Here is a 15,005-nt window from a genome sequence, read left to right as displayed (position 1 = left end):
TAATCGGGGAGCGATTTTAGAGCTGTCAGTCAAACATAAAACTGTTGCTCAGGGTAACCCAGTCCCATCAGATTCCACTCTACTCAAGGTCACAATGAAATTGCACAACATCTTGATGTGACATAGCCTACTGTTTAACCTCCTCAAACCTGAAATCCGGCATCTCCGGTATGCTCTTTATAACAGTGTAAACAGAGTTGCTTATCTTGCTGCAGCTCCTGATGGCTTTAACTGTCTCCAGGAGTCCATTTGAGCAGCACGATACTGCTTTCGGCCCGTCTTCCTGATTACATTTCCCTTTACTACAGCTTCCTGTCATGCTGGACGAACTTAAGAAATGTTAATGCGCTCCACTGGGGAGATTGCTTTTGCGGGAGAGCAGGGGGTCTGCTCCAAACTGTCACTCTGGCTAATTTCATTGCCTAGCCTTTTAGCCCATGGCAATGACAAAGCCTTGGCCATGATGCTGTATGTGTGGCTTTGTGCAACTGCTCCCTGGTCTCTCTCAGACCCACCCTCCATATACCTTAATGTAATCAGCCTGCCAGAACAGAGTTCAGTTGATTCAGATTACCTTTTTTTTTCCAATATGAAATACTTGAGACTGAAGCACACAATCTACTTTTCTCCAGAGTGTAGAGGGAAAAGTAGAAGATACAGTATAGTTATTTTTGTACCAAAGATAAATGAATGGAAATGAAATAGTTTAAATCTTAAATTACAATGTCTTAATAAAAATAAATTTCACTATAGAAAAAAATGGTGAACACTGACACAATATTATTGTTGTTTTTATTTTTATGTTTATTTAAATATTTTGTTATCTTGTTTTATTTTATTTTATTTGTTGTTTATTTTATTTAATTGGTTATTTAGGTTAGGGTAGGTTAGTATATTATCTGGAATCCAAGTTGCTTTTCTTCCCCTGCTTTGCAGTTTAAGCTCTATTTGGATGGGACTAATTTTTTTTGAGAAATTGTGGTCCTCTGAGAAACCTGATCCCATCTGAATGTCTCTGATGGCTGATATTTTACTGTCCCACTGCTTCTCTTCTTATGTTTTTTACCCTAGCTACTGTTTGTGCAACAATCTTCCACATGCTGTACTTTTCATTATGGATGGTATCTGATAAAAAAATAAAATAGCAAAATTAACAAGGAGAGCCAAATCATGACCAATTCTTTAAACACATGAAGTTTATTTATTATAAATTAAAATTATATCAATAAATATTTCATTAAAAAATACATATAAATCATACATGATGCACGCAACTACATCACGACTCTCTGTAACACCCTTATCTAGAAAACTCCCAGTCCCACTTCTGTAATAAGTAAATGTTAGTCCCATCTGAATTGGTACAAGAAATCACAGACATCTGGTGATAAGAATTATAACTCAGATATCATTTTCAAAACTAGTCCTGTCCAAACAGGGCTTTATCTAACTCTTTGTGTTCTATACTGGTTCCCTGTTCATCCAATTGATGTTGCTGTTTTTAGGATGACAATTCCACAGAAACATCACAGACTTGCTTTGATACAAAAGTTTGCAGTTATTCACATATGTAATTAATATGTTAAAAAACGCATAGCAATCTTATAAAATGATACAAAATAATTGAAAATGATGTTATTAGAGATAGACAAGTAAAAAGTGTCTGGAGTAGAGCTACTGAAATAGGAACAGGGCATCCGACAGCTAAATGCATCTAAGGACAGCTTCAGTGATTAAATCAGAGTGATCTAGTTGTGTTTCAAGATCACAGTGCACTGCTTGTTAGAGTAGAGACAAACAAAACTTAGTCTGTGCTCTGAAGTCTCCAAAGTACTGTCCCAAAAGTACTGTCTACAGTGGGTTATTTTTTTTAAATATCCTCAGTCTGGCTTTGCCTTATTTTTTTCTGGTTTCAGTGCAGAGCTGTAGATACGCATGGATATTTCAATGGCATGCTCTCGTTCCTGTCACTCAAAACGCAGCTGGGCTCAGTTCCCCTGTACACTATCATACATACATACCATCCAGATATCAGGCAGTGCTGCTTTGCTTCACAACTAATCAGATTTGGCAACTAGTGTAGATACTCACTTTATCTTAAACACACAAGCTACCAAGATTTAGTCTATCTACAGCGCTTGAAGGCTGATGCATCCTTACCTGAGTTCAGTCAGAGCAGTGGGAATGCACTGTTGAGCACTTCAGGCTTGTTATGGAGATAGAGATGCAAGGGCTACAGAGGTCAAGAGAGAGGGAGAGATGCACAGGTGATCTCAAGTTGACATAAAAAGCAGGAAAAGCTGCTATATATGAAGCCTCCAGGCATATCAGGCTGGTATCGCTGGAGTTGCTAATTAAAAAGTAGGCTCATGTTTTACTAAGGCTGCATTTTGAGAGGTTGCTGCAGATGGGTCAGGAGGATGTGAAGGTTCCCTGGCTCAGTCTTCCGAGACAGATGTCTCACAGACACGCTCTGAATACAGCTGCAGCTCACTCGCTCACTCTCTCACTCTCTATCCTCTCATAATTTCACCTGCTGCTTCTCTTCTGCTCAGTACACTGTTGAATTTGTTCTGTTGTCTAATAATGTTCTTTCTCCACTTTTGTCCAGTATCCCTGCAGCAATAAGAGCTGGTTTCAGTGGGAGGCTAAAGTTTTTTAGTGCACTTGAAATGAGTTATACTCTCAGCCTGAGATGGGACTTAAACAAGAATCATTCTCATTCTCTGAACAAACATGTCTTTAACAGTCCATTGACAACCGCAATTGAAAGAATTATCACATTTGAGATGATAATGTGTATATTGTGTGTGAAACAGCTATTTTATATAAAAATTATCAATGTTTTGCATAACGACAAAGGAAAGAATACAAAAGTCCATAAAAATACCACCTAGTCTATTGTTATTATGAAAGAATTTTCTGTATTTATTTTGAGTTATGCATTGCGTTGTGTTAGGATTGAAGGAAAGGTCAAACTTAATGAAAAATATATATTTTTGCCAGAACATCATCCATTTTCCATGATTTTATTTTCTTACTGTGCACTTGAAAAGTCTACCAGTTACCTAATCTCTACTAGTTTATTTCAGTCACTTCTGTGTTTGTTTGTTTGTTTTTTCTGGATGGTTAGCAGTGTGGAAATCACTTCCAAGTTGCTGCTGTGATGATGTGATAAATTTAGTTGCAATTGCAATAGATTTTTTCTTTTTCACAGTTACAGTACACTTCTGATTTCAATACAGCACTATTTGGAAATGACCAATAAACTAGATGAAAGAAAACATGGTGTCATTAGAATTTGCTCGCTATAATGCTTGTTTTGTGTAACTGGATGAATTGAATCCGTAAGGATCAGTACAGCACGTGGCTTCTGCCCGTACACCCACAATGTTAATGGATGTTGGCCCTGTAAACACATCCCATAATTGAATGTAATGACTTATCTAAAAGCCATTGTTTGTATTGGCTATTTATCTGTCAAGAACGCTAATATGCAGTTCAGATTTTTTTTTGATAGAAAAATTTAAAACTCCACATATCAAATTAGATTTTAAAAGGGGTCCATTGAAAATCTGAGTGAAAAAAACTAAAATAAAAATTAGAGCAATACTTTAGTGCTATACAAATAAATTTTAATTAAATAAAAAAAACACCAGTGTTGTAATGGCGAGAAAAAAAAAGAATATTTGAATGGGTTTAGTACTATACTATAACAGCACTGTTTAATTATTATTTAAACATCTTATTTTCATAGATGACTGTTTCTCACACATAAGCCTAGTTTCACAGACAGGGCTTAAATTAAGCCATGTTTAGGCCATAGTTCAATTAGGACATTTAAGTATATTTTATAAATGTGCCTTAGAAAATAACATTACTCTTGTGCATCTTGGCAAAACAATGGCACTGACATATTTTAAGATCAGTCAGTGCAAGTTTCTTTCAGTTAACAGCCTAGACATTCATTTTAGTCTGGGGTTAGGTTTAAGCCTTGTTTGTGAAACTGGGGGATAGTGTTTTAATTTAAATGTTTGTGCATTGGATATTTACACTAAAGAGGGGAGTGACTATGGACGACAGATGGAATGGCCTTGTCTTATTCTGTTTGTCCTCTGGACCTGATATCGGTTGTCTTTTCTTAATCCAAATAACAGTAGGCATGCACTGCTCTAACGTAAATGTAGCTGTTTGCAATATTGGTTCACTTTTGCCATCTAGTGGTGTGTTTGTGTGTGTGTGTGGTTTTTATTTATTTTTTGCCTTCAGTATGTGTGAAGCTTTATACAGGCCTCTGTTTTACCTAATCACAGTTGAATCTTGTATTGAACATAACACTGCATAATAAAGAAAGGCCTGCTGTTAAGAGTTTAATCCAGTTAAACTATGTCAATACTGTATGTCTCATGCAATGTGGCCTGAGTTGAAGTGTGGTTGTTGAATTGTGCCACCTGGTGGATGATTTACTGTCTGCGTCAAATTAAGTTTCTCCATGAAATTGTATGCACAAGTTTACAAGCTGTTATTTGTGTAATTATTGTGGTAGTAGTATTAGAATTTGATTTACATTTAATTTGGTATCCTTCTCTTTCTTAATTTCAGAAGGAGCTGAGTCTTCCCAGAAGAGGCAGTTTGTAAGTGATACATTTCTTCTTTTTCTAGAGGATAGAGAAATCTGTGATCTATTGTGAATAATCAGACCTTGGGAAATTGTATTATTAATGTTGTGAAAAGGATGCTATGCCCATTCAGCAAAGTTCTGGTCATGTATTTTAGTTACACTATAGGATGTACTGTGTGTGTTATATAAATCTGTTTTATAATACTTAAAGAGTACAGTGGGGAAAACCCTTGTGTGAAATTCTTTATTATTGTACTTTGGATGTGCAAACTAGAAAACAGTACAAAACTAAACATAGTAATAAAGGAAGTAAATAAAGGACTGAATAATTAAGTTATGTAATATTCATGTTGCAGATACTCAGTTATTTGGTTTGATTGTGATAATTTCAAAGTCACAGATCAGCATTTGATTATTAAGTATTAAGTAAGTATTATCAAGTATGTATTGTTCAACACAACACTGCTTTTGAATTGTGATCTAGAGCAAATTCAACTATCCTTTATAGAAAACCAAATGTGTGTGTGTATATATATATATATATATATATATATATATATATATATATATATTCAGTCGTTTCTTTCAGACTTCCATTAATGTCTTCTAACATCTGGATATTCCCTGATAAGACAGTATGTTTTTTTTTTTTTTTTTTTTTTAATCTTTTTTCAGAACAAGGTACATTGAAAGTATTCAGTGACAGAGGCACTCTCAAAGGCATTCATTTTTACTTTTTCTACCCACAACATAAAGAACAAGGAAAAGAAAAAGAAAGAAAGAGGAAAAAAAAAAAAAAAAAAAAAAAAAAAAAAAAAAAAAAAAAAAAAAAAAAAACTATAGGAGAAGGAGGGGTCAATGTATTCAATGTAGGGGGGTTGTTGGCTCAAAGTTGGAGGAGTACATTCTTCTCTATATAGATTATTAAAGGATCCCATGTCTTGTAAAAAGTTCTGGTTGATCCTCTGAGAAAATATTTGATTTTTCAGTTTTTAGAAAAAACATTACATCACTAAGCCATAGTGACAATTTAGGTGGCATTGGTGATTTCCACTCTAAAAGAATTCTTCTTCTAGCTATTAATGTTGCAAACGCCAAGGCATTTTCTTTATCTTTAGTTATGTGAATGTCGTCATCTGTGACTCCAAACAAAGCCATTATTGGGTTAGGCTGAATTCTTAAATTAAATGCAGAGTTTAAAATTTCAAATATTGAAGACCAAAATTGTCTCAGTTTAGTACATGACCAGAACATATGGGTAAGATCTGCCTTAAATGCATTGCAACGATCACATGTTTCATCTATATTTGGGTATATTTTAGCCAGTTTTGGTTTTACTATAATGAATACGATAGAGAACTTTCATCTGAATCAGATTGAGTCGTGCACAAGATGAAGTCTTATTTATTCTGTTAACAGCTTTGTCCCAAGTGTCTTCAGATATGCGAATTCCCAACTCTCCCGTCCATTCCTGTTTAATTTTCTCTAGCGATCTATTTTGGAATGTCATAATTAAGTTATATATTTTAGAAATGAGGCCCTTGAGGTGTGTAGGAGTCTTAAGAATCAAGTCCAACCCTGATTCAGAGGGCATATGAGGAAACACAGAGCATTGGGCTTGAATAAAGTGTCGAACTTGAAGATAACGAAAAAAATCTGACTTTTGAAGATGAAATTTTTGAATCAGGTCATTGTAATTGGCAAAAATATTGTCGATGAAAAAGTCACTGCATTTAACTATGCCCAGGTCCTGCCATTGCTTAAAAGTAGCATCTAACTTTGCAGCTGGGAAAAGGTGATTATTACATATGGGAGTTTCCAAGGAAAAGTCTGTTAATTGAAATGCTTGTCTAAACTGATTATATATTTTGAGAGTCGAAGTTACAACTGGATTTGAGGAAAACTGTGATGGTGAGAATGGTGACTTCATTGTTATCAGCACCAACAATGAGGTTGATTTGCAAGAATTAGCCTCCGCTTCACACCATTCTATATGTGGGGACTGAAACCAATAAATAATTTTTTGTAAATTTGCTGCCCAATAATAATTTTGCAAATTTGGGAGGGCCAACCCCTCCGTCCTTTTTTCGGTTTTTCAAGAAACTCCCTGCATATTCTTGGCCTTTTGCCCCCCCATATAAAGGAGGACAGCAACCTATTGATTGACTGAAAAAAGGACTTTGGCAAGAAAATTGGAAGACTCTGAAACAAATACAATAATCTGGGTAACACATTCATTTTAACACAATTGATTTTACCAGTTAAAGACAAATATGTAACACTCCACCGTTGGAAATCGGATTCAAGTTTTTTAAGTATGGGATTATAATTTGCTTTAAATAGATCAGTGTACAAGCGGGGAATATTTTATTCCTAAATATTTAAATCTTGATTTTGATATACAGAAGGGCAAGTCTGTAACTGTAATCTGATCTGCCATATGATTTACAGGGAAGCATATACTTTTAGAGAAGTTTAATTTATAACCTGAAAAGTATCCGTACTCTTTTAATATTTTCACAACTTCAGAGATGCATGATAGTGGGTCAGTTATATATAGTAACAAATCGTCAGCATAAAGAGAGACTTTATACTCTACACCTCTTCTTTTAATACCACTGATTAACTGTGATGATCTGAGTACTGATGATAATGGCTCTATAGCCAAAATAAAAAAAGCAAAGGGCTAAGGGGGCATCCTTGCCGTGTGCCTCTGGACAAGGAAAAATATTCTGATATTATCCTATTTGTGACTACGGCTGCCTTAGGTTGATGATACAATAGGTGAATCCAGGAAACAAATTTTGAGCCAAAATCCAAATTTATCTAATACAGCAAATAAATAGTTCCATTCGACTCTATCAAACGCTTTCTCTGCGTCCAGAGAAATAATCACTTCAGGATTACCCTCTGACGCAGGAGAATGCACAACATTAAGAAGTTTCCTAATGTTAATGAAGGAGTGGCGCCCCTTTATGAAGCCTGTCTGGTCTTGTGAAATGATATCTGGTATTATACACTCCATTCTAGAGGCCAGTACTTTAGATAAGATTTTAACGTCTACATTTAGTAAGGAAATAGGTCTGTAAGAACTACAATCAAGGGCGTCTTTATCTGGCTTCAGAAGAACTGTGATATGGGCCTGTGTAAGGCTTGGTGGCAGTGTTGATTGATCAAGATAGTGGTTGAACATATTAAAAAGCAAAGGGGACAGTTGTGAGGAAAATTTTTTATAAAACTCTACCGGGAACCCGTCTGGTCCCGGGGTTTTACCACTTTGCATGGCTCTAATTGAATCTTCTATCTCTTGAAGTTGTAGAGGTTTATCAAGATTGTTCTTTTGGTCTATATTAACTGTGGGCAGCTTAACATTAGCCAAAAATGTTGACATGAAAGAGTCATCATGTGGAAATTCTGAACTGTACAGATCTGAATAATATTTATGAAAAACAGAATTAATTTCCTGGGGATCCACTGTAATTTCTTGCGATGTTTTCCTAATCTTTGGAATAAGCCGAGATGCTGATTTACTTTTTAACTGTTGGGCAAGAATACGGCCTGTCTTATCACCATGTTCGTAAAATCTTGCACGGGCAAAAACCAAGTCGCGTTCTGTTTTTTCTGTTGATAGTAAATCATATTTTGTCTTAAGACTAAGTTTTTCTCTATATAGTTCTGCTGTTGGGGCCTTAGCATACTGACGGTCAATTTTCTGAATAGATTCAATTAGTTTTTCCTGTGTTTTTTTTTTCCTTTCTTTATTACGCAAGGCAGAATACGATATTATTTCTCCCCTTATTACAACCTTAAACGTCTCCCATAATAATGATGGTGATATAGAGTCTGTTTTGTTAGTTAGTAGAAAATTGTCAATCGCACAAGATATGAATTGGCAGAAGTTTACATCTGAAAGTAAAGTTGTGTTTAGCCTCCATAATGACCGTGTTGGGTAGTTGTAAGTAAAACAAATATCCAGAATTACCGGGGCGTGATCTGATTCAACAATAGCAGAGTATTCTATGTTTTTTATTGCTGGGATAAGCTTTTTATCAGTAAAGAAATAGTCTATCCTTGAATATGTATGATGGACATGTGAAAAGCACGAGAATTCTTTTTTATCAGGAAATAAAAACCTCCATGGATCCACACATCCAATTTGGGTCATATATCCAGCAATAGTCTGAGACATTTTTAAAAGAGGTACAGATTTAGGGTTGGATCGATCCATAGTTGTATCCATGACACAATTCAAATCCCCACCCAATATAAGATGGTACGAGTTTAAATCTGGTAACAAGGAAAATATTTTACATTCACAAAATTAACGTCATCCCAATTGGGTGCGTAGACACTCACCAGGACTACTGGTGTGCCGGAAAGAGATGGCCAGATACAAAAAAACGTAACGCCCTTTGGGGATCTGAAATGGTTTCAGATGCAGTAAATTGTACTTTTTTTATGAATTATAATGGCTGCACCTCTAGCTCTATGGTTAAACTAGAGTGGTAAACCTGGCCAACCCAAGCTTTTCTAAGTCGGTTATGATCTCCAATACGCAAGTGTGTTTCCTGTAGAAAAGCTATTTCAGTTTTTAGTTTCTTAATATGTGTAAATATGCGAGTTCTTTTAACTGGTCCATTTAATCCTCTAACATTCCAGCTAACAAGGCGTGTTACTGACCCTCCAGAACATTCCACTTTATTGTCCGTACCTGCCATTATTTATTAATATCTATCTATATGCCCAAATATTGTATCCACAATAGAATGTATCCTCTGTCTGTGACCGGGGGAAGGGGAGGAGACGGGAGGGAAAAGGGGAAAAAAAAAAAAAACAAAAAAAAAAAAAAAAAACAAAAAACCCAACCAAACAGAGACATATAATAAACCTTGATAAACAGCCAAAACTATAGTACATTCTAGATTTGTCCATAGAACAAAGACAAACCGCAGCTCACAACACTCTCTCAACTCCCGATAGTCCAAGTCCATATACGTTCCATTTTTTCCCAGAGCTCCCGAAGTAATCAGAGTTAAGCATAATAAAAAACAAAGTCAAACATACAAATAAGTGTGTATGTAAACCCAAAGCACTATTAATAAATAAATACGGTACTGCATTATAAAATAAAACTTTATATGAGTGCAAAAGCATATCCGAAGCTCTATTATTACAGTACCGCTCAGTAACCAAACTATAAATGCATGACGCCAATCTGCAGTGAAGTTATTCACCATAAGTGTGACTGAATAATTTGTAAATTATCTCAGTTATTATGAAGTATAGCCGACCAATAACTTAAAGTGTTTCAATGCTTATCAAACAAAGTCAATGACACATTCAACGAATGAAAATAAGGTATCCTAATTGACCATGCAGAGGAAGAGACATGAAACCACTCTAAAACAAAAAGTGCGTTTAGAAATAAGGGTACCCTGAAAAAGGCTTTCTGGTTATCACAGTATCTTAGGCCTACCTAAAAGCCAACATGTCTCTTCTGTTGTTTAAAATAACGTTGCCATGGTACCAGGAATTATTCACGTGCAGCAATCCGCTGATCGTAAAACTGCTGAGCTTCTTCAGGCGTATTGAACAGGAAAGTTTCGTCATTGTGATGAACTCGTAACCGTGCTGGATGAAGCCAATTGAAATCGCACATTCTTCTGATATAGCAACTGTTTTGACGTTTTTAAATGTGGCACGCTTTCTGGCGAGATCGGCTGAGATGTCTGGATAGATCCTCAAAGTCGAGCCCTTGTATTTAGCCTCATTCTGTCTGGCCCATCTTAGCGCTTTCTCCTTCTACTGGAATCTGTGACAACACATATAACCAGTGGCCGCGGAGGTCGACCTTCTTGTGGTTTTGGACCCAGCGACCGGTGTGCTCGTTCTAGTTCGGGAGGCTTTTCAAAAACTTCTTGACCCATGACTTCCATTAACATCTCGGATACGAACTTGACAGTAGATTGGCCTTTCTCGCTGTTCTCTGGGACATTTAAAATCCTGATATTTGCTCTCCGTGACCGGTTTTCCAAGTCATCAACTCGATCCATAAGCATCGCGTTTTGCTCTTTCAGAATTTTGATTGTTTTTTCCGCCTCAGACAAAGCCGAGAAATTATCGCCTGCGAGTGTCTCTGTGGCGCACAGGCGGGATTGAAAACTGGCCAACGTCTCAGTTAAAGCATTCACTGATGTCTGAAGCGGCCCCATGGATTCTTGAATCAGAGCTGATATGTCTTCTTTAATCGAAGCTCGTTGCCTTGTTAATTCCGTTACCAGCTGACTCATAGAGACACCGTCGTTATCCGCAGGTATTTCTTCAGATTTCTCTGCACTAGCCATGGTAGCTAATTTGCTAGCCATGCTGGTTCTCGTTGTTGGCGGAGCATTTACTACTGATTTGTTTTTGCTCATCTTGCTGTATCAATACGATTGCACGAAGCACTATTTTAACACTTATGAAAAAGTTTTGGATAGTTTAAATGGCACTATTAAAGCACATATTGTCAGAAACTATCTCAATCACCATAAACACCAGACCACACTTTAAACACTGTTTACTGCACATGGATAAGACAGTATGTTTAATATTTCTCACACTGCTGTATCAGTTCAGTTAGCATTCCTACCAGATCACAGTGTCAACACTGTTTACTGCACATGGACAGGGTCACGGGGGTCATAGGTGACCAGTAGGGCAGTGACAGGCAGATTACTGCAGGCTTTTTCCGACAGCTGAGCATTTCGGTTTCTGTTCTAACACACCTATCTATATCTTCCTTTCTATTTATTTTTAAACCAATGCCAGCAAAGAATGTGCTCTTTACAGCCAATCATAAGAAAGCACAATATCAGCATCATGTGATTAGTGGATGGCAGACAATATTTTGGTGTTATATTTTTGGTATAGTATTGAGTGCTGCAAAGGCAGTGTGTGAGCAGACCGTTGTTGTGTTCTTTCTTACACACTTGTTTTTTTGCCTTTGTATAGCTCAGAAATACTGTCGGGGCGGGCAGAATGCAGGCTATTGTGAGGGTTCACTGTGTTTGTTCTACCCGCCGCGGGATTACAGGGCTTAATCAAATCAAACCTTCTATTCAGCCATACTGCTTGTTGAAGAAATCTCATTTTAGCACTCATTCATGCCCTTATTCATTTAGGGTTTTGGTACTTTGTCACTCACCCTCTCATATCTATTTTTCCATCTCACCTTTTCACTTGGTGTGAGAACCCTGTAAAGGGAAAATGAAATTATTTATTCTAGGGCAGCACAATTAATCGAATTTCTAATCATGATTACAATTATGGATGCCACAATTACGTAATCGTTCAAAGAGGCAATTAATCATTTAAAGTCCATTTATGTTATTATGTGTGCTTAAGATGTGTTTTTTTCCTTCTACCGGTTATCTTAAGGGTTTTTTCATTGTTCAAATTTCAGTTTTAGTATAACATTATAATACCATCCCTTTTTTTTTTTTTTTTTTTTTTTTTTTTTTTTTTAAAAGAAACCAAACCAAACATCATTCAGTGCAATCGTAACTAATAATCGCAATTACAATTTCAAGGTAATAATCAACAATAATGATTTTTGTCATAATCGTGGAGCCCTGATTTATTCTGTAATCATTTTTACATCGACCCCTTAATGGGGGCTTAATGGGGGTCAAAACTTGTAGGGCTGACTTTCTTCTGGAACACAAAAGGAGATGTTTAACAGAATGTTCACACTGTGTTTGTTCACTTAATTAAAGGAACTTTATGAAAATGTTGTCAAGCTCAAAAAAGGATGAAAGAGCACCATGAGGTTACATTTTATGTCATCTAATACCCAGTAGGCCTAATCCATAAAAATGTGAATAATTATTAATAATAATAACAACAATTACTATTATTACTATTAACCTTAATAATTAATAAACACAATTGTTAAAAAAAAATCAACACTGTTAAATGTAATCTTAAGCAAGTCTCAAATTGAATATACATTTTTCATACTGTATATTATAATGTTGTGATGGAGCAAAATTAGTGTTAGAGTAAATTGTTGAAGTAAATCATGACAAAATGTAATTTTTTAAGTCCAACATCATTTTATGCATATATGCAAAGTGCTATAGATCTTGTGTCAGTGTAATTGTGTTAGGCTGTCTTGTAGCAGTGGGTGTCAGTGTTGAATCTCTGCTCTTTGATCCTGCCTATTGTCTCCTTGGGGCTACATTTAGCCAAAAACATTCGCCTGGGAACAGTGGATAGGACACTGATATTCTCTTGGTTCCCAGAACTGTGTGTACAGAGATGGGCCGCTGTGAAGTAGGGGCAACAGCTGCACCTCCCCCAGGGTCTTGTGATATCATGAGAATGCCCTCTCCCTCATTGCTCAGTGTGTTTGTGTGTCTCTGACTATCTTGCCAACATATACTGTACACACTCTACTAGTTGAGTTCAGAGGAGAGTGAAGCTTCTTCTAATTTGCCTTTCATGCTCTTCACATTCTCATTTCGTGGTCACAGCCCTCGGAAAGACAGAACACTCCTGGACAAAACTTTTAGAGGATTGTCATTTAACAACAAATACTGTCATGATCTCAGTTCACACAGAAGGGGATATTTGCTCTGGCCATGGACAAGCTGAGACTTGAATGGACAAGAATTGTGAGCTAACAGTTGATGGTTCTGATGAAGATAAAGGACGTATGGCTGGAAAAGCTGAAACTTTCATAATCAGAGTTGATAGTTTGGTAGTAGACCTTTACAGTATGAAATGTAGTGCTTTTGCAATCATGATAAACTTGACACTGGAGACTCTTTCTAGTTTCACTTCTGAGTAAAAGACGTTTTGTTGCCTATCCAGCTGTTATACTCATGAACATGAAGAAAAGAAAGGAAAGATTTGGAGCCCCCAACCTGCACTTACAGTAAGAGTTGATTTAGATCATGAGCATGAGGTAGGGCTGCACGATTTGAGGAAAAAAGCCGAATTGTGATTTTTCTGATAACAAAATAAGGAAACAAAAAACTTGTTTGTAGGGCTACAACAAAATTTGTGATTATAGTTAAATATGAACATCAAAAAATTGTATTGTTGTTGTTTTGTTATTATTATTGTTTACTGTAAAAATTAGTAACAAATAAATATAATATTAAATTATTAAAAATAACAATTTTTATTTTACGGTACTTGTGTAAAATTACAGTACTACTGCAGTAACTACTATTTATCTTATTTTCTCTATTTTCAAATGTTAAACTATCATGTTTACATTTTGACAAAAAGCTGCAAGGAGCTCTTAAAGCTTTTCTTTTGTTGACAGTAGCTGGTTTATAAGCACTTCTCATTACATGTATGGAGATCATTTTATAAGCGACCCAAAATCAGAGCTGATGAGTTCATGTTTAGCATCATTTACTGCAAGCCAAGCCGCTCTGAGACACTGCTACTCACATGTAAAAGAATACAGTGGCTTGCAACACTTTAAGACACACAGCGCATATATTTAATTAAATCACTGCTATTCATCTGCTATTTGATATGCACACTAAGCCATATTGCAATTTCGGTTTTATTTTGATTAATCATGCAGTCCTGGTATAAGCCAGTGTTTTGCTTGTGTTTGTTTAAAGAACCTTAACTTTTTTCTTATTCTTAAACTTTTACTTGAGACCAGCTAACTGTGGCTCATTTTTAAAATGCATGAACTTTATCCATTGAGGTTTCTAAACATGACCACAGCATAAGCTTTACACAAACATACTGCAGACTCTGACCTTCTTGACAGTTAAGCACCAGGTTTCCTTTTTCCCCCTCTCTCAGTCTGTCTGGGAACCCAAAACCTGCTTTCCCCTCATGCTGTGAGTGCTGGCTGAATTTCTAGCTTTCGTCTGGTTGATTGACAGCCACAGTGTGTATCTCAGTTTACAGCCTTCAAGCACAACCCATCAGAAAGCCAGAAAGACTCAGGCAAAGGGAAGTCTTTACTCAGCAGAATATGTGTGTGTTTATGCATGATTCAGTCATGTCAAATGCCAGCTTTTGCCAGGTCAGTTTCTCTTTCCCCCTCCACTCCACACTGAGAGCACATCTGTGCCTTGGCAGGCTGAAACAGCTCCCGGTTGACTGAAAACCAAGTTTTAGTCTAGCATGGTGGTACAATTTCAATTCCAGTCTGAGTTCCCCTTAGTATTTAGAACTTGGTTAATTTTTTACCAATTTAGTTTTTTATAACATTAAGTCCTGTTCACACTAAGATGTCAAACAAAACTGCATCTGTATGGATTCCTGAAAAAATATTTATGTATGTTGCATAGGTGCAGACTTGTTATATAATAAAACTAAACCATATAACAAGATTCAAAAATACTATTGATTTGATAAATGACTT

General features: G+C 36.2%; 1 protein-coding gene across 8 annotated transcripts in view; it reads left to right on the top strand.

Annotated features, from left to right (window-relative positions):
• LOC109099302 (microtubule-associated serine/threonine-protein kinase 2-like) overlaps positions 1–15,005 on the top strand; it is a 135,523-nt gene that overhangs the window by 71,053 nt on the left and 49,465 nt on the right. For 7 of the 8 annotated variants that reach the window (XM_042758411.1, XM_042758410.1, XM_042758412.1 and 4 more), the window contains one exon: positions 4,603–4,634. In XM_042758411.1, the coding sequence (XP_042614345.1) occupies positions 4,603–4,634 (32 nt within the window). Of the gene's footprint in view, positions 1–4,602; positions 4,635–12,704; positions 13,542–15,005 lie in introns of those variants that run through there. The other variant, XM_042758418.1, reaches the window with a different exon arrangement.

The sequence above is a fragment of the Cyprinus carpio genome, chromosome A6 (genome assembly GCF_018340385.1).
Source record: "Cyprinus carpio isolate SPL01 chromosome A6, ASM1834038v1, whole genome shotgun sequence".
Lineage (NCBI taxonomy): Eukaryota > Metazoa > Chordata > Actinopteri > Cypriniformes > Cyprinidae > Cyprinus > Cyprinus carpio.
The sequence above is the reverse complement of the archived record's forward strand: the minus strand, read 5'-3'. Positions and strand labels throughout refer to the sequence as shown.